General features: G+C 50.6%; 1 protein-coding gene across 3 annotated transcripts in view; it reads right to left on the reverse strand.

The window, feature by feature from the left end:
- LDLRAD4 (low density lipoprotein receptor class A domain containing 4) overlaps window positions 1-19,956 on the reverse strand; it is a 460,618-nt gene that overhangs the window by 276,972 nt on the left and 163,690 nt on the right. For all 3 annotated transcript variants that reach the window (XM_023592136.3, XM_012529617.4, XM_023592137.3), the window contains exon 3: window positions 18,917-19,359. In XM_023592136.3, the coding sequence (XP_023447904.2) occupies window positions 18,917-18,956 (40 nt within the window). In that variant the 5' untranslated portion in view covers window positions 18,957-19,359. The remainder of the gene's footprint in view (window positions 1-18,916; window positions 19,360-19,956) is intronic.

The following is a 19,956-nucleotide window of genomic DNA, read 5'->3' on the forward strand; positions in this document are numbered from 1 at the left end:
ATATCTGCTTTTCTTTCCAAATCTCATTCATTTTCTCCCTCTCTTTTCCAGCTTGCATATGACAGAAATGGTCCCACTCCCTCAGGCCTTCCATGTCAACTACTCCAATGCTGAATTAAAGTCTGTAAGCCCAGGTCCAAACCTCTGCAGGAGGAGAGATATTTAATATGATCCATGTGTCCAGTCCCTCAGAGAACAATTAAATTTTCAAAATTAATAAATTATTTAAAAATCTACCATGTTGTTATTAAGTTTTAAAGCACATGTCTTTTTATTTAAAGTGGGTTTCTTATAGACAGCATGTAGTTGGGTCTTATTTTTTAGACCCACTCTGGTACTCTCTTTCAATTGGCAAATATAGACCATTTATATTTAACACAATTATTCAAACAATCCAGTTAATACCTACCATATTTGTAGCTATTTTCTATGTGTTGCCCTAATTCCTTGTTGTTTTCTTTCCCCTCTTTATGCTTTCTCTGGCTTTAATTGAGCATACCTGTACTTCCTCCCCTCCTGTACACCTCTTTTACTATATTTTTAGTGTCTGCACTAGAGTTTCCAATGTACGTTTATAACTAGCCTGAGTTCACTCTGAAATAATACTATCCACTTCATGGTGCAATGGCCTTATAACAGAGTATTCCCTTCCCCCTCCTTCCTATCCATTATAAGAGCACTGTCCTATATTTCACTGTGATCCACTTTCCCCACTATTCTAACTGAATATGTCTGACACCAGCAGCCTATCTCTGTACCCACTTTCACCTTCATCTCCCTTAAGCTTTTCTCCCTCCTCTAAACTTCTTTACAAAATGTTTCCCACATTCCCTGTCTCCCTTTCCTCCCTGTCTTAGTTTGCCCAGGCTGCCGGAACAAAGTACCACAGACTAGCTGGCTTAAACAACAGTAATTTATTGCCTCACAGTTCTGGAGGCAAGAATTCTGAAATCAAGGTGTGGGCGGGGCCTCACTCTCTCTTTCAGGGAGCCTCCGTTCCCTCCTCTCCTGGCTTCAAGTGGGTGGCCAGGCATCCACAGCATCCCTTGATCCACAGTGGCACTACGCAATCTCTGCTCCTACCACATGGTCGCTTCCCTCTGCCTGTGTTCAAGGCTCCCCTTCTTAAAAGGACACCAGTCACACTGGGTTAGAGCCCACCCTGATCCTGTGTGGCCTCATCTTAACTGACCACACCTTCCAAGGTCCTATAACTAAGTCCACACTCACAGGATGAAGGTCAGGATGTGAACATGTCTTCTTGAGGGACACAATTCAATCCATAATGCTCGTCCCTTTAAACGCTCCAAGCCTGACTCCTCCCTCCTTTTTTCCACACACACAAACCTGTGCACCCTCCTGATCTTCCTTCCACCTCTTTGGCTGTGCCACTCTGGGTGTGCATTGTCTTTAAACACTAAGGTTTAATGTCCTGTCCTAAACCTCTTTACTTCTCAGGTTATTTGCCATTCTCAATAACTACATTCACTGCCTTAGCTTCAGTTATTATCCAGTGAAAAATACCCCATGGTGGAATAAATGGTTGCTTCCATGCAAAGAGACCAGAAATAAGATGAAGCTGGGTTCTGGTCCAAGGTAAGGAAAAAAGACTTTAATATGAAGCTCCTGCAGGCCTCTGTTTGCAGGGGATGGACAGTCCTTTTTTTGGAAAGCCACAATGATAGGTTCCCTTTCCTATGCCTGTGGCCTCCAGGCATGTTCCAGAAGCAGAAGAAGACAGGAAGCACACAGAGGACAGCAGCCAGGTCAGAGTGAGCAGACAGATGGTGGCAGGCTGCAGTGCCTCCCAGAAGTAAAGGCACTGGGCCTGGGGACATGTGTGAGTGGGCGTGAGGTAGACAAAAGTTCCCCACAGGACAATGTCAGCTCAGACAACAGGAGACACAGCTCAGTCCACGCTGGCCAGGAGGCTTCAGAGCGAGCTCCCCACAATGCTCTTCAAGGTGGCTCCAACCTCGAGATGCTGGCAGTAGGGGCTGCCGTGTCCTGTGGGCAGCTCCAGTGAGGAGAGGGGGCACATCCCGGGTGAGACCACAAATAGGAAGTAGAGTTTTCCTGGATGGAGGATGGTATGGAGGTGTTTTAACAGGGAAGGTGTCGGGAAGGGAGGAAGGGGCTTTCCTCCTGAGGAGGTAGCAAGGGGCAGACCTCTTGTCAGGAAAGACAGGGCAGGGGCCGACTGTCCCAGGGATAGGGCTGTCCATGCAGAATCTTATTTTTTATTTTCTTTCAAAACTCTGTACACTGTGTTGTTTAACATATTGCTGGTGATCTTCGCCCCATGACATCTGCGCCCATGGGCTCGTGGGAACTAACTGGGGGGGCATATGTCCAAACCCCAGGAGGTAAATGATGCATGAACAAGTAGGACATAGTGATAAAGAGGTAAAAATTACAGTAAGGAACCAAATGGAAATTCCGGAGCTAAAAAGCACACAGCTGAAGTGAATTCCCTAGAGGGGTTAAACAGCAGAGCTGAGCAGATGGCAGAATCAGTGAACTTGAAGACAGGACTATGGAGATTACCTATTACCAACACCAAGGGAGGCAAAAGTCCCACAAGAGCAGGGACAGCCTGAGGAGACCTGCAGGGAGGGGGAGCTGGGAGGCCAAGAAGCAGCACAGAGTGGACAGAGTCAGAATTCCAGTGACTCGAGCTCCTTGTCCCCAGAAGGAGGCTGCAAGAGGGAGGGAGCCAGGTAAGTGCTGCGTGGGTCGTGCCACAATCTACACACCATTAATCCAACCCTTCTGTTCAGCCCCAGGGCCTCACGCTCAGGGCAGACCCAGGTCCCACTGCATGCTGGATTTCCCACCAAGACGGCCACACAGCCAAGACAAGCCCAACGTGCTCCTTCCCGATCCCCCTCCAGCATCGCCAGTGTCACCTGGTTCAGGAAACCCCACCCGTCCTCCCCGGGGCCTCAGCAGCGACCGGCCTCCCACTCAAGCCTCTTCCCAGTTAACCCTCTGTTCAACAGAACCTGCCCTGACTCGTCCCTTGAGTCTCACTCCGTCTCTCCATGTCCACTGCACTGTCCGGCCCTTCTTACCATCCACCGATTTCCTGTACTCCCAGTTCAAACTCTGGCCCCTTTCCATCCCTCTCTCTCCTCTCGTCTGTTGCTCATTCTGTCTTCCTAATCTCACCCTACCCTCTCGTTCAGCCAAAGCCTACTTCTGAGCTCTATTTTCAAGCTATTTCTTACACACACACACACAAAAACCCTTTCCTGGTGTCCCCAGTCAGGTCTGGTAAAAATCCAATGTCAACCTAATCGCTGGAAGTTACCCAGGGACCCTAAACTGTTCGCTCCCTTCCCTGGGTCCGTGCTCAGGCATCTAGCTCCTGGCAGCTCACCACTGCATTCCTAGAGCCCGGTGCTGCATCCAGAACAGCTCTAGCACTTGGTGAATAATGGAGAGTGAAGAAATGAATCTGGTCTTCACGCAGCAGCACAGAGGGGTTGCCAAAGATGTATACAGCAGTCACTATTCAGGGCCAGAATTCAATGAGGAATGGGACAGGTGAGACCACTTCCCTCTTTAAGATGCAATTCTCTCTGCTGAGAGGTTCTAATATTTTGATAACTTGATTTGGCAGTCTTTTTTTATTTTTAAGAAAGACATACAAAAAGTCTGCCCAACAAAAGAGATGGGCATATCAGCTTGGTTTCAGTTCTTCTTATTTCATGTTTGTCATCTCACAGCTGCCTGAACTCCACAACCATCTAAAAAGCCTCCAGTGGCTTTTCAAACCATATAATACTTGGCAAGAAAGTAGCATCCCCTCTATCCCCAGTTAAACTCATGCAGCTAATTATCTGCAGGTTATTTCAATTTTTTCATCTGCATTTATAATGAACATATCTTGACTTTTTTGTTGTGTGTGTTTTTATTTTGGCTCTTAACCAACACAACTCTCTGCTCTTTTGCATGATGATAGCAGTTCTGATATCTCTCAGTCATATCTCTGGCTTTGAGACAAAGGGAATAGATTCTTTATGCTCAAAAGAAGACTGGGTGCCTTTGAGATAAAAAGCCAAAAGTATAATTTTATAAAGACCTTGAGCCTGGCCCAAGATCAATGAGAAAGAGGGAATATGATAAAGCGTGGACTCTCCTGGGCTCAGCAAACTCCCCCATAGTGCTCCCTCACCGATTCAGCTGCCAATGACCCCTGCCCCGCCCCCCCAAATCATAGCTCCAATGATCAGAGCCCTGCTCGAATCTTCAAAAGTTCTCAGATCCACGCAAAGCCTCTAGCCTGACTCCCCACCGAAAACCTCTCTTTCAGTCAGAAGCCGCTTGATATTCTATTCATGGACTATTATGATTAGTAATCGAAGAAAATGTGGCATTGGTGTGGAGAAAGTGGCCATGATGGCTGCTGGGGGTAGGCAGTGGGAGGAAGAGATGTGATGTGGGGGGCGTTTTTGGGACTTGGAATTGTCCTGGGTGGTGCTGCAGGGACAGTTACCAGACATTGTATGTCCTCCCATGGCCCACTGGGTGGACTGTGGGAGAGTGTGGGCTATGATGTGGACCGTTGACCATGAGGTGCAGCGGTGCTCAGAGATGTATTCACCAAATGCAATGAATGTCTCATGATAATGGAGGAGGTTGCTGTTATGGGGGTGAGGAGTGAGGTGAGGTAGGTGGGTATATGGGAACCTCCTATTTTTTTAATGTAACATTAAAAAATAAAGACAAAAATAAATAAATAAATACAAGTGGAGTTAACAAACCAAAAAAAAAGAAGCCGCTTGCTGCCTCCACCACCCATACCTCGGTCTCCTGCCTCGCTGGCTCTCTGTCCACGCAGTGTCCTCTACCTGGACCCCACCTGGATTCCAGGCTCAGCTCCAAGGCCAACTCTTCACAGAGCTCTCCTGAGGCCTGCCTCCCAGGAACCCTTGGAGGTCTTACCTGCAAATCTCCTAGCTCCAGAACTTTCTACTTCTTTGGGTAGCTCTTCTGGTCACACATGTCATCTCTCCTGATAAACCACAGGACACTGGGGACAGGAGAGACGCTGAACCAACCCTCACTGCTCTTCCATCTCTGGCCAAGAGCAGGCAACCGGCATGTGCCAGTCGAGCCGCTAAGCAAATGTCACTGCTATGCATGTTTCAATGACGTCTTGAAAGACAAAGTATTCACCACGGCAGAGCTCAAGATCAAGGTCTCTACTGACTTATTTTTTTTTAATTATAGTTTATTCTTTTTTAGCTAATCTCTTCCTAAATAAATTTCCTTTGTTTTTAAATCACTTTTTCATCTGTAGCTGTTCTGTAAGTGTCCGTTTCTTTTTTTGTTTTACCATTGTTTAGGTGGTACCAGCAATTGAACCTGGGACCTCACACGTGGGAAGCAGGTGCTCAAACCACCGAGCTACACTCGTTCCCTCTATACTGACAAATATAAAATACAAAAGCAAAAAACTCTGGTGATTTCTATCATTTATCAATGAAAGCTTTCAAAGCTCAGCTGTTTTCCCCCCAAAAACCCAACTCAACAATTCAGTCAATAACAGAAACGCCTTACTTATTTAGTGGATAATTGTGTTTATGAATATTACATTAAAAACAAATACAAACTTTGAACTCAGTGGACGTTTACTTGCCTGTTCATTAGCTGGCACAAGGCAGTTTGCTGGGAGGCTTCACAAACCTCACTGAATCTGCCACTAACCCCTAGGAGGGAGGTAGTTCAGCGCCCTTTCCACCACGCTGCCTTATCGGTTCATGTTCCAATTACAAAGTTTTCATCGGCTAGGAAACCCCCTATTCCTACAAAATCCATCTTTCCACAAAGATGCTGCAAAGACTAGGCTGGGAGTAAAGAAGTAGCAGGAACTTAGCATTTACCCAGAGCCAGAAAAGGTTCTCCCCTTAGTCGACACGTTATCCATACACAGGGTAATATATATAATTTATCTCCAGCGTGGGACAATTTCAAGAGTCAGAGGAAGCACAATGAATGACTGCAGAGCAGGCCCACACACGGCCACGCATCACCCTTTCCAGCAGCAAGTACCTGGGGGACGAGGGCTCTTGGGCAGCACAACATCCCTATTAGAATTCTCAGCGCTTGCGTTAACATTTTAAAGTTTACAAAGCACTTTTCATGTGCTTTAAAAATGTTTTGGTCTTTGACACTATCCAGTAAAGTAAGCCCCTAACTCTATCTTATTTTACAGAGAAGGAAAGTTTCAGAGAAGGAGAAATCTGCCGAGGGTACATGCCCCTCCCCACCCTGACGGGTGGAGGACTAGCCCCCCCAGGTCCTGGCCCCACCTGCCGCTGACCTCCCCCGATGCCCTGGCTCAGGTGGCCTGCTAAGAGGAGGAGCCAGGTCTTGGGGGCATGAGGACAGAGCTGTCAAGTGTTGCGGGCGAGGCAGAGGGGGTGACACAGAGGCAGACGGGGCATCCTTGAGGGCAGGCCCGGGGGCTCAGATGTGGCCCGAGGGAGGTGGGCAGAGGCCGGGCATCCACCCAGGACAAGAAACAAGCAGCACCACTGAGCACTTCACCAGCTTTGGTTTTCCCTGGGTTACTTGAAACCTTAGGCAAACTGATCATTAATAGTTCATGTCAGGGAAGCGGACGTGGCTCGAGCGATGGGGCTCCCGTCTACCACGTGGGGGGCCCCGGGTTCATTTCCCGGTTAGCTGGTGGCCTGCACCACACACAGCTGGCAGAGCAAGATGACACAACGAAAGAGCCGCAGAGGAGAAACAGTGAGAGACGCAGCAGACCAGGGAGCTGAGGCGGCTCGAGCACTTGAGTGACTCCCACACCGGAGGTCCCAGGATGGGTTCCTAGTGCCTCCTAAAGAGAAAGACGAGAAGACAAGACAAACAGACACGGAAAGAACACACAGCGAATGGACACAGAGAACAGACAGCAAGCGCAGACAAGGGGGGGGGCAGATTAAAAAAAATAGTTCATGCTTGAAAAATAGCTTTGACCAAATAACAACTGACCTCACCCCTACCTCTCAAAAAAAAAAAATACACAACAGGTAAAGCTGCAGGAAACTGGACAAACAACAGGGGGTGTGACTTGGAATGTGCCAAACCTAAGCAGGCTGGACAGAGACAGAACCAGCAGGCCCAGTGTGTCCACAGCCCCATTTGGGCCTGCAGGTTCCAGTGTGTCCACTGCCGGGACAGGGCCGCACTGGCCACAAGCAGCCAACCGCTGGATTGGAGTTGCTTCTCCTCCTTTGACTGGGCCCAAGGTGCTTGAAGTCCAGGGCGGCAATGGCACAGCGAGGGGACCCTGGCTGGAGAGGCCTCACCTTGGACGGCCTGTCTCCAAACGTGCCTCTGCACCAAGGCCTTGGAAGATTCTGGGGATCCCAGGAAGCTCCCCAAGGGCCAACCCCAGCACAGCTGTCCCCGGCCGGGTGCTCTCTGGCCTGCCGGACCGGCACCTGTGTTATTTCCATAATCCTTGCACCCTGAAGGTAGGCACTGTGGCTCCTATTTCACAGGAAAGGAAACTGAGGCCAGGCAAAGTCGTGCCCAGATCACACGCCGAGCGCACGGCCGCAGCCTGCCTCCTGCCCTCGCAGCGTCCTCCGCACAGGGTCAGGTCACCAAGTCGGGGACGCCTGAGGGTGAAGTGGTCCTCTCACCACTAGGGGTGAGGAAATCCAAAACGCGAGTGCAAGGCTCTCCCACCTCCCTCCCCCGGAAGATTCTGATGTCACTCAGTTTCTGCTTTTTAAAAGAAAAATGGAAAAGATCTTGTGAGAAACAAGGTGTGTTGAAAACACAGCAGCTAGAAATCCACATGGCTGGCAGCATTAGGCGGCACCGCAGACGTGGCGGTGGGGGGGGGGGTGGTAAGCAGCCCCAGGAGGTCTGGGCGGGCACCGCGTGAGAAAACGCACATTCCCACGTGGTTGAGCGCTGCTCAGGGGTAAGGAGAAAGTAAACACGGCCGTACGCTGATATACTGAAACCCATCGTCTGCACATAGGCTATGGTTTTATCCTGTCGAAAAATGTCCTCACCGGGCAATTTTCTGAAATATACAAGGGAAATGCACATTTTCTCCATGAACTAAACCATCTCGCAAGGAGCAGCCTGTGTGCCCTAGAACACTGTTCAAAGGACCCTCAGGGAGTTACACTCAGAATTACCGTAGGACCCGTTAAACCCACTTCCTGGTATACACCCAGAAAGAGAGGAAGCAGGGACTCAAACAGATATTTGCACACCAATGTTCAAAGCAGCATTATTCACAATTGCCAGCAGATGCAAGCAACTCAAGTGTCCACCAACAGATGAATGGATAAACAAAATGTGGTGTATACACACGATGGAACGTTGTTCAGCCATAAAAAGGAATGGGGCCTTCACACGTGGACGACACGGATGTTCAACTCAAGCTGACACTACTGGTGGCAGAATCATGATTGCTGGGAGAGGGGCCTGGGACTTAAAGCTGAAGGGGTACAGAGGATCTACTGGGATAATGGAAATGTTCTGGAAATAGACATTGGTGATGGCCACACAACACCGAGAATATAGTCAAAGCCAAAGAACTGTATATGCAAAAGGTTAAAACGGCAAATTGTATGTTCTACATGTTACCACAGTGAAAAATGTTAATTAAAAAAGAAAAGATCTGCTCGTGGGTCAGTCACAAGCAGCACGGGAGACATGTCCTGAGGACGGCTGGAATTTGGCCCTTTGTGCTGACCCTGGAGGCTGCCAGTCCTGCCTCCAACGAGCGACTTACCACGTGCACCCTGGCTGTGGCCTGGACACCAGCCTGTCCTCGGTCTCCTCACCTGCCTGAGGGCTTCCTGGCGGCCTCACAGGCCCCTGGGGCCTCACTAAGACGATCTGCACACAAGGCTTGTGTACAGCGAGGGCCAGGAACAAGGCTGGGCACACGGTGAAGTCAATCAGTGTCCTCCGCTGCACGTCCACAGGCCTCTTTTGCCTGCTCTGTCAAGGCTGGACAATGGCTGAAGGCAATCAGCCACAGTAATGGCCGAGACCTGAGGCAGAGGAAAGGGGCTGAGGCTTCAGCCAGGGGCCTCGTGGGACAGCGGCTACCCTCCACGACGGGCCGGCCCAGGGACGTACAGGGCGGCACAGCGCACATCACCCACTCCGGCTCAGAAACAGGGCTCCTTGGAGCGATTAGAGGCCCTAACCTCACAGGGGGCCCTTAGGGCAGGCAGGCATGGGTGGGGCCAGGACCCAGTGGGGTCAGACAGACTGCGAGGACCCCGGGCCCAAGGGAGGGTCTCAGGCCAAAGCCAATCCAGGAGCTCAGAAACAGACCATGGCACCAGCAGCTGAGGCGCTGGGAGGCAGCAGGGCCTTCCAAGTAGACCGTGTTTGAGGATGAAAAAGAACTGAAATGATGTCGCACAGGGAGATGCACGAGGCTCCAGACCAACTGGGAAGGCCGCTCCTAGACCAGCGACTGGGAAGGATGCTTCTAGACCAGTGACTGGGAAGGATGCTCCTAGACCAGCGACTGGGAAGGCCGCTCCTAGACCAGCGACTGGAAAGGATGCTCCTAGACCAGCGACTGGGAAGGCCACTCCTAGACCAGCGACTGGGAAGGATGCTCCTAGACCAGCGACTGGGAAGGCCACTCCTAGACCAGCGACTGGGAAGGATGCTCCTAGACCAGCGACTGGGAAGGATGCTCCTAGACCAGCGACTGGGAAGGCCGCTCCTAGACCAGCGACTGGGAAGGATGCTCCTAGACCAGCGACTGGGAAGGCCGCTCCTAGACCAGCGACTGGGAAGGATGCTCCTAGACCAGCGACTGGGAAGGATGCTTCTAGACCAGTGACTGGAAAGGATGCTTCTAGACCAGCGACTGGGAAGGATGCTTCTAGACCAGCGACTGGAAAGGATGCTTCTAGACCAGCGACTGGGAAGGATGCTTCTAGACCAGTGACTGGAAAGGATGCTTCTAGACCAGCGACTGGGAAGGATGCTCCTAGACCAGCGACTGGGAAGGATGCTTCTAGACCAGTGACTGGAAAGGATGCTTCTAGACCAGCGACTGGGAAGGATGCTTCTAGACCAGCGACTGGAAAGGATGCTTCTAGACCAGCGACTGGGAAGGATGCTTCTAGACCAGCGACTGGGAAGGCCGCTCCTAGACCAGCGACTGGGAAGGATGCTTCTAGACCAGTGATTGGAAAGGATGCTTCTAGACCAGCGACTGGGAAGGATGCTTCTAGACCAGTGACTGGAAAGGATGCTTCTAGACCAGCAAGGTTGCTTCAAGGCCAGAGACTCTGAAAAGGACAGTGGTTCTGGTCTGGGACATTCCTGGGAAGGCTGGCCAGGTGGTCTCTCTCAGGGTCTTTCATGGCTACAAGGGCTCCCTCTCTTTCGCCCATTCCCACCCCTCTTGCCAAGGCCATGCCTCCCAGGCAGGAAGCAATCAATACACCAGCCCAAGTACAGCAGGATCCACAGTGGCAAAGGACCTCAAGTTCCTGGGCTTCCCACAAGGAAAGGCCTCTTCCAGACTCTTGGGGCGTAAACTCCCATTCAACACTCCAGCCTCCCCGCTGCCCCCTACCCTATGGAGACCCTGATGTTGGGGTACAAGGATGAGAAGCCACCAGGAGCCAATCCACGCACAGTACCTCTCCAGGCCCAGAGCCCCTGTCGACCCTGCAGCATCAAGAGGTGAGGAAAGCCCACGCACCACCGTTCTCCCCAGAGCGGTTCTACAGGAGGCGGGGGGCCGTGTGACGCTCCATACGGGCAGGAGGCTTAGTGGCAATGGAGTTGGCAACACCATTCCTGGAAGGACGTCAGTCCTGCCCGGACTGACCCACCCGCTGGGAGGCAGCAGAGGCAGGAGTGCCTCCAACCCGGGCCTCCTCCAACGAGCATCACACAATTACTGAGAGAATATCAAATTGTGAGCCAAAGGAGGCACCATCCGGGGCCAAGCCTGACCTCAGGGCAGGGCGAGACACCCCCTCTTCCGGGCACACACTCACCTCCTGCCCCCACTTCCCCACGCTCTCCTCTCAGCTCCCTCTTCCCCACACACCTAAGCTGACGAGTCCGTTAAAGCCCACACGTAGAGAGCGGCTCCTCCGGTAAGCCCAGCAGCACCCGCTCATGTCCCTTTCTGTCCTCAGCTTTCTAAAGCAGGACATGGGAGCAGCCAGGGGTGTTTTTTGTTTGTTTTTCCCACTTTTTTTTTATCATCTTTTTTTTAAAGATACATAGACCATACAAAATATGACATTAAAAAATATAAGAGTTTCCCCACCCTCCCACACTCCTCCCACATCAACAACCTCTTTCATCATTGTGGCACATTCACTGCATTTGGTAAATACATTTTGGAGCACTGCTGCATCACATGGATTATAGTTTACATTGTAGTTTACACTCTCCCCCAGTCTGTTCAGTGGGTTATGGCAAGATAGATAATGTCCAGCATCTGTCCCTGGAATATCAGTTAGGACAACTTCAAGTCCCCAAAATGCCCCCATATCACACCTCAACTCCCTCTCCCTGCCCTCAGCAACTCCCATGGCCACTGTCTCCACATCAATGACACAATTTCTTCCATTGCTAGAGTCACAGTTAAGAGACAGATGCCAGGACGTCGGCACTTTCCCACATAGACAACACAGAAAGCTGAATGTGTCCACTCAGCGTGGCGCTTAAACTTCTTGACTAGCTCTCCTTGGGTCCCTCCACCATTCTAAATCTTGGAGAAAACAGCACCTGTTTCTGCTTCCTCCCTGTTTTGGGGGGAAGCCGCCACACATGGTGGGAGCACCCCAGGACCTAGATGGCCTGAAGCTGACCTGTGCTTCATTTTCCACTTGCGAGGTCGGCAGGGTCCAGGCAGAGTACTCACAAGCCTGTGCTGTCCCCTCACCTGTACACCTGGAGGAGGCACTATCTTCTCACCTACATACCTGGGGTAGTCCCATTCCTCACACCTGGTGCTGTCCCCTCATTATCACACCTGGGGGGTTCTCAGCTTTCTCAGGTTGTGAGAGAATCAAATGAGACAGCATGTGTGAAAACACCTGTCATGGCCGATACTCCATTCATCTTTATTCTCACTGTCAGCACTAGAGGTGGAGTATGCTGAGATCAATGATAACATAAATCCCAAAAAGGCAAGTAAAACTCCCCTAATTTTCTAAAATTTTAGAACCAAAATAAAACATAAGTTTGCACATTCGCCCAGCATGGTTCTGCTCTGCTCCTGCATGGGGAGCCTGAGCTCCTGCCTCTCCCACGGGGGAGAAGCAGCACCACCTGCCAGCTCCCCGCTAGTCCACGTAGGCAGGCCCCGGCCCTGCAGGCCATAGAAACGAGGCCACGAGGTACAGAATGGAGAGTTCTGAAGCACGGGTCTCTGTGCCAGTCTTAGTTCACAAGGGCTGCTATGCAAAGGCCACACAGTGGGTTGGTTTAAACCACAGGAGTTTATTGGCCCATGGCTTTACATCCAGAAGAAGACCAAAATCAAGATGTCGGCAAAGCAAGCTTGCTTTCTCCCAGAGTGTGGCGTTGTGGCCTGGCGCCAGCAACGCTTGGGTTTCCTTGGTAGCAGCTCTGCATCCCGTCACAGGGAGGCGGCCTCTGCTTTCGTCTGCTCTTCTGGTGTCTGCCTATTCCTGTGTGGCCTTCTCCAACTCCTGCCCTTGCTCAGTTGGGCCACACCTTCACTAAAAGGAACGCCTTCAAGGCATACTATTTACGCCACTGGGGACACAGACTGAGATTAAGAATGCATCTAAATCAGGGTACAGTGTGATTTTCAAGAAGACAAGCAGACCCAGCTGTGGCTGCGTCTCCCTGCCAGCCTGGCACACCCTGAACAAGCCTGAAGAAGGTGAAGGTCCTGTGTAGGTCAGCACACCTCCCAGCCCCTCCACCATCGCCCTTGCAGAGGCTGGAGGCCTGAAGGTCCTGTAGGTCAGCACACCTCCCAGCCCCTCCACCATCGCCCTTGCAGAGACTGGAGGCCTGAAGGTCCTGTAGGTCAGCACACCTCCCAGCCCCTCCACCATCACCCCTGCAGAGGCTGGAGGCCTGAAGGTCCTGTAGGTCAGCACACCTCCCAGCCTCCATCATCGCCCCTGCAGAGGCTGGAGGCCTGAAGGTCCTGTAGGTCAGCACACCTCCCAGCCCCTCCACCATCGCCCTTGCAGAGGCTGGAGGCCTGAAGGTCCTGTAGGTCAGCATACCTCCCAGCCCCTCCACCATCGCCCCTGCAGAGGCTGGAGGCCTGAAGGTCCTGTAGGTCAGCACACCTCCCAGCCCCTCCACCATCGCCCCTGCAGAGGCTGGAGGCCTGAAGGTCCTGTAGGTCAGCACACCTCCCAGCCCCTCCACCATCGCCCCTGCAGAGGCTGGAGGCCTGAAGGTCCTGTAGGTCAGCACACCTCCCAGCCCCTCCACCATCGCCCTTGCAGAGGCTGGAGGCCTGAAGGTCCTGTAGGTCAGCACACCTCCCAGCCCCTCCACCATCGCCCTTGCAGAGGCTGGAGGCCTGAAGGTCCTGTAGGTCAGCACACCTCCCAGCCCCTCCACCATCGCCCCTGCAGAGGCTGGAGGCCTGAAGGTCCTGTAGGTCAGCACACCTCCCAGCCCCTCCACCATCGCCCCTGCAGAGGCTGGAGGCCTGAAGGCCTGTGTAGGTCAGCACACCTCCCAGCCCCTCCACCATCGCCCCTGCAGAGGCTGGAGGCCTGAAGGCCTGTGTAGATCAGCACACCTCCCAGCCCCTCCACCATTGCCCCTGCAGAGGCTGGAGGCCTATCGTCTGCTTAGTCTTGGAAAGTGCCTTCTTTAAGGGGATTCTTGGGAATCCACTCCAGCACCCCAAAGCCTTCACCAATCTAGTTTATTCCGTATAATCTCTAAAGCTGTGTTGTCTGACACAGCACAGAACTAAACGCTCAGCTAGGGCACATGATGTCGGGATGGTTAGGTCTTATTTTATTACCATTATTAGTGTTCTAACACGTTCTGACCCCAAGCAAGCGTCTTCCTTGCACTGTTCTGCATGTGTTCTACAAACACCAGCATGGACTGATAGGATCAAGTGAGGGAGGAAAACGTCCACATGGGCACATTGTGTATCGTTGCATCCTGTGCCTGGGTCCTGGCATTTACACACAGCATCTGGAACAGGCAGAAGCAGGAGTCTAAGGAGGGCTTCACCTGCACGCCCACCCCATGGGGCACCCGGCCCTGCCCAGCCTCCAGGGAAGAACTGCCCTCCTCGCCTCTTCGAGCACAGCGCTGACCCCCTCAAGTGCTGGAGACAGAAGCCACGAAGGGCGGGTCAGCAGCAAGAGAGGAAGTCTGTATGGGTAGGCTTTCCACGAGTGCTGCATCCAAGAACTTTAAGCGAGTCTCAATCTCCGTACCACGGGCCCCACACCATAGTGTTCACAACCTTGTGATGCCAGATTTACATCGGTTAATGGTTACCTCTCAAACTGTGAGTTTCTGGGAAAACAATCAATGTTGAGCCCCTCCCAGGCACGGCATAAGCTCCTATCAAACATTTGCTAAATGAAGCATGAATTTTTCTGAGGCTTCTCCCTGTAATTAACCTCTTGAAGACGGTGAAGGGAAAAGGAGAGCCTTTACTGAGCACCACCCATATGTATGCCTCTTATTTGGTCCTTTGCATATGTCATTTCACGTAATCCTTACAAAAACCCTACTGCATAGTTACTATTATCCCCATTTTAGTGCTGGAAAAACCGAGCCTGAGAGAAGTAAGCTAAGTTGTCCAAACTCATGCAGCCAGGAACCAGTGGAGATGGGGATACCATGTTTTCCATTGGAAACAATGCTCGCTCTGGTTTCTGAACTATGGTGAGCACAAGAAAATTCAAGAGCAAGGGTTCTAGAAGCAATTGCATGCAAATCTAGCAAGAGTCTAGGATCCAAGAAGAAAATACAAGAGATCATGTAGAAGAAAGCCAGCTTTTTGCACCTACCGCTCTGATTTCTTCAAGGATAAATGGCTCCATTTCAGGGTAACTTTCATGTCCAAACTTCAGAAGTAAGATGGATGAAAGCCAACATTTTTCAAAGAATCTAATGAGATTTGTAGGTCGTTCTGACCCTGGATAGTCAATGGTAAGGAATTCCTTTTAGACCAATGCTGACTGCCAAAACAGTCACTCCAACTGGTCTTGATTTCTGCTTATGCCCTAAAGTCCGAGTTTCATCACTTAACTCTCCCCATAAGATGCTCCTCTCATAAATAAAAAGAGCTAGGAAATAGAAGATTTCTGCAAAACAAAATCAGCTTTCAGGTTCAATATTAATTTAAATGTTTTTAACTTTATTATTCTTATAATATGTCATTTGTTTTGATGTTATAGCTACTTAAGAGCTACAAAATCTTGACTTTATAGTTATTTTCATGCAGTACATTCTTAAGTAACCTTGATATAAATATAATTTCAAGCAACACTGAAATTATTTCTTGCCCTTATTTAAAATGGGTATGTATACTCCTCAGGCATGACCACCACATGCCTCTAAAGAAAATCATTATATTTCTCATAGTCAGAAAGTGCTAGAGAGAGTATAGAATGGTTTATGGGGGAAAAAAATGGAGATACATGTGAGGCCTATCAGAGTAACAACCTAAGTACTACACTACTTACACATAGGAACAGTGTTATTAACTGGGGTGAGGTTTTGTAACTGAGGACCAGATGCCGCTTCAACTGGGCAATATGGAAAACAATGGCACACACTGCAGCTTGCTCTCTTAGAAACCTAACTTCCCTAAGTGAGATTACTCAAGAAGTCACAGAGTCATGAGTGATCTGTTACATCCTGACACTGAAGCAGCAGGAGATTCCAGCCTGCCCTGAGTTCTGTGAGTTCTCCTAGAAGCATCGCAAAACATGTCATGGGAGATGGAAGGAGGAGAGTCTAAGGCAGATGAAGGCACATTAGCAAAGTCATCAAGATAGACAAGTGCAGACACTGTCCAGGGATGGGCAGGTGGTCCAGTTTGTCCAAAACATCCATCACAGCAGGAAGAGAGAGGAGGCCCTGGATGGGGTTTGGACTCATTCCAGGAAGCAAGTAGAAGCCAATGAAAGTTTTGGGGCAAGGAGAGTTATAATGAAAGCTGCACTTTGGAGAAGATTCGAGGGACCAGAATGGAGGTAAGGAGCAGAACAGGCTCTACATGAGGGCTCCAGACATGCATGGCAAGAGCTGAAAAATACTCGTTCAATCAAAGCAGCCCTTCCGGAGGTCTTGAAAATGGAAGTGTAAAGCACACAGGACAACACAGAGGCAGAGCAGCTTTTCCAAAAACACATTCTGCAGAGAGTTCTCCTTTGACAGTTTTCTTTCTAAAAGGTCTTCAACGTCATGTAAGTTTAAGAAATGCTACCCACTGTCTGGCCATTTTGGACCTTCATATCACACATTCCCATCTTAAACACTTTGAAACATTCTTCAGTGCAGGAGCTAGTTTAATTTTCTTCCTCCAAAATTTGGCCACCTGACCCTTTAATTGAGGAATAACTGAAGTTCCCCTAACGCAAGCATAAAGAGAGGACAGCACAGCTCAGGTCTTTCCTAGACAGGGCATCGTCAATATGCCAGAGCAAGACTGAAGACTAAAGTGACGAGCGACAAGCTAAAGGACTGAGTGGAGGAAAGGAACAGTTCAGAAACTGTCCAGATAATGGCCCGTGCTCCATCAGTAGCATCACCTGGGAGCTTGTTAGAAATGCAGAGTTTGCATTTTAACAGAGCTCCAGGAGATTCATATGCATATTAGGGTTTGAGAAGCAGGACCTAAATCATTTCTAAAGATAATTACAAAACAGCTAGTAATAGTCTCAAGATCTGTGGCCAAAAAATTTTTCCTCTGAGAGATCATATGTCAACTGACACTAAATCCAGAACGATAAAAATGTCATTGGCAGAGAGCAGATGTGGCTCCAGCAGTTGAGCGCCTGCTTCCCACACGGGGTGTCTGGGTTTGTGTTCCCAGTGCCTCCTAAAAACAAAAAAAGACAGACAACAAAGGAATGAAAAAACCTACACAGGGGAGCTGATATGGCTCAGTGCTTGAGCGCTGGCTTCCCACATATGAGGTTGCAGGTTCAATCCCCAGCCCCGGTACCTCAAGGAAAAAAATAAATAACCGTTGGGTTGCAGACAGATTTTTTAAAAAGATTGTGTTCTGAGAAAATGATAAAATCCAAAAATGTGAATGGGAGAGCTCCATTTTCTCAACTGTAAACTTGAGTTGTTGTGAAGATTAGATGAGTTAATGCAGGTAAAGTAATGAGTGTCTGGTCCATGGTCAGTTCTCAAAAATATTAGCTATAGTTATTATTATTACAATTACTATGACTATTATTATTAATACTATTTTTATCATTATTCAGGTAAGCTGATGTAACTGAGGCAAAGTGGTAAAGAAAGAGAGTTCTTGGGAAAACTATGAGTTAAAAGAATATAGGGAAACGGACTTTGGCCCAGTGGTTAGGGCGTCTGTCTACCACATGGGAGGTCCGCGGTTCAAACCCTGGGCCTCCTTGACCCGTGTGGAGCTGGCCCATGCGCAGTGCTGATGTGCACAAGGAGTGTCCTGCCACACAGGGATGTCCCCGCGTAGGGGAGCCCCACGCGCAAGGAGTGCACCCATAAGGAGAGCCGCCCAGCGCGAAAGAAAGTGCAGCCTGCCGAGGAATGGCGCCGCCCACACTTCCCGTGCCACTGACGATAACAGAAGCGGACAAAGAAACAAGACGCAGCAAACAGACACAGAAAACAGACAACCGGGGAGGGGAGGGGAATTAAATAAATAAATAAATCTTAAAAAAAAAAAAAAAGAATATAAGAAAATGTGAGCCCAGGAGGAGCTGAGAGAGCAGTAGGGAAAAACTGAAGAGCAGAACACGTATGAGGAGGTGAGGGCAGGAGGTAGTAACACCAAAAAGCTGGCATTTGTTCAGGCCTAATATGCACCAGACACATTGTCCTAAGTATCAGGAATTCTCCCACCTGGGCAGGCTCCCACCTGAGGAGGCTCCCACCTGGATAGGTTCCCACCTGAGGAAGCGCCCACCTGGGCAGGTCCCCACCTGGGCAGGCTCCCACCTAGGCAGGTCCCCACCTGGATAAGTTCCCACCTGAGGAGGCTCCCACCTGGTATTCAGTCTACAAACAAGAAGACAGAGATCCATAAAAATTAAATAACTTCCCCAGGAGAAGTGAATCAAACATAGAGCCAGGGCCCAAATTCAAAAGCTCCTATGTCTGGGGCCACACTCTGGGCACCAGCCAGGCTGACCGGCTCCTTGGGTCAACATCCGATCATGAGGCAGTGCCTCTCCAGGGCCTCATCTACAGGAGCACGACGGTCACACCAAAGTCCTTCAACCGAGTCGCCCCCCCCTCCCGCCACCACTTGCACAGGACTTCAGAGGCAGGGAACTACAGATAGGGGAGAAGTTACTCCTCAGCAATTAATTTTCTTCCTCAGAGAGTCTTCCCCATTCTCTAAAGAAAAGCACATCTCCTGTATCGTGGCTTGCAAGTCCCCTTGGAGAACGGGGTTTGGAGGAGCTCCACAGATACTGCAGAATAATAGTGTGTGCATGCCTGTCCAACAGAAACAGAATCAGAAAAGGCCAGACCCTTTCGAGTTCCTGCTTGGACAGAGAAGGAGAACAGGCGGTTGTTTTGCCAAAGTCCATCACCAGAGCAGCCTCAACCCCTTGACTCTTTACAGCCCTCAGTTCACAAACCCAAACGTGCATCCATTTTCTGCCATGGTTCTGGCATTTCGTCTCCACCAACTAAGAGTCGCAGTGGCACCCCCGTGTGCAAGGAGGGTTCTCACCTGTGAACGCATTTGTGGCCTGAGAGCCAGCTTCCTGCATGCTGCTCCCAGACAGACCCTGCTTCTTCTCTGCAGCTGCCCTTCTGGGGGACGCAGGAGCGGGGGCTCAGGTCACTTCCATCTCCGCGTGTCTGAGTCCATGTCTCTACCCCGCCCGGCCTGCGGCAGCATCCGATTCCCACCTGTCCTGCTCCTCGATCTGTGAGCAGAGGGAGCCTGGGCAGCCCTGTGCCAGCCTTGTATTCCAGAGGGTCCCGTCAGCCGTCCAGCCAGAGGAGGGAGGCCATGGTGAGCGAGAGCCCAGGAAGCCGTCCCCCGGGGCGCGGTCCACCTCCTCCGGCCAGGCCCCGACAGCCCCTCCGCGGCCAGGCCAGCGGCCTCTCTCCAGGTCCCAGCTGTTTTCGGTGCTCTCCTGGGTTTCTCCCGTCCCCTCAGGCAAGAGGCTGGAAATCAAAAAGAGAAAGGTTAGTTCCTGATGACCTGCAGAAATATTAAAATTAGCAGTCCCATGGAGACCTAAAAGGACAAAAGGCAGGAAGGGAGGACGGGTGGGAGGAAGGAAGAAGGAAAAATGAAAAGAAGAAAGGAAGAGAGGGAGGGAGGGAGGAAGAAAGAGAGGGAGGGAAGGTGGAAGCCAGGAAGGAAGAGAGGGAGGGCAGGTGGAAGGAAGAGAGGGAGGGAAGGAGGAAGGGAGGGAGACAGGAAGAGAAGGTGGAAGGGAGGGAGGGAAGAAGGAAAGAAGAAGAAAAGAAGGGAGGGAGAAGGAAATTGGATGTGACTCAACCAACTGGGCTCCTGTCTACCATATGGGAGGCACTGGGTTCGTGTCCCGGGGCCTCCTTGTGAAGGCAGGCTGGCCCACACCCACCGAGAGCTGACAGCCGGCGCCTGCGGAGAGCTGGTGCAGCAAGATGACACAACAAAGGGAGACAAGTACACACAGAAGAACACGCAGCGAATGGACACGGAGAGCAGACAGCAAGCAAGCTGCGGTGGGGGGGATAAACAAATAAAATAAATCTTTAAAAAAAAAAAAAAGG

The sequence above is a fragment of the Dasypus novemcinctus genome, chromosome 16 (assembly GCF_030445035.2).
Source record: "Dasypus novemcinctus isolate mDasNov1 chromosome 16, mDasNov1.1.hap2, whole genome shotgun sequence".
NCBI lineage: Eukaryota > Metazoa > Chordata > Mammalia > Cingulata > Dasypodidae > Dasypus > Dasypus novemcinctus.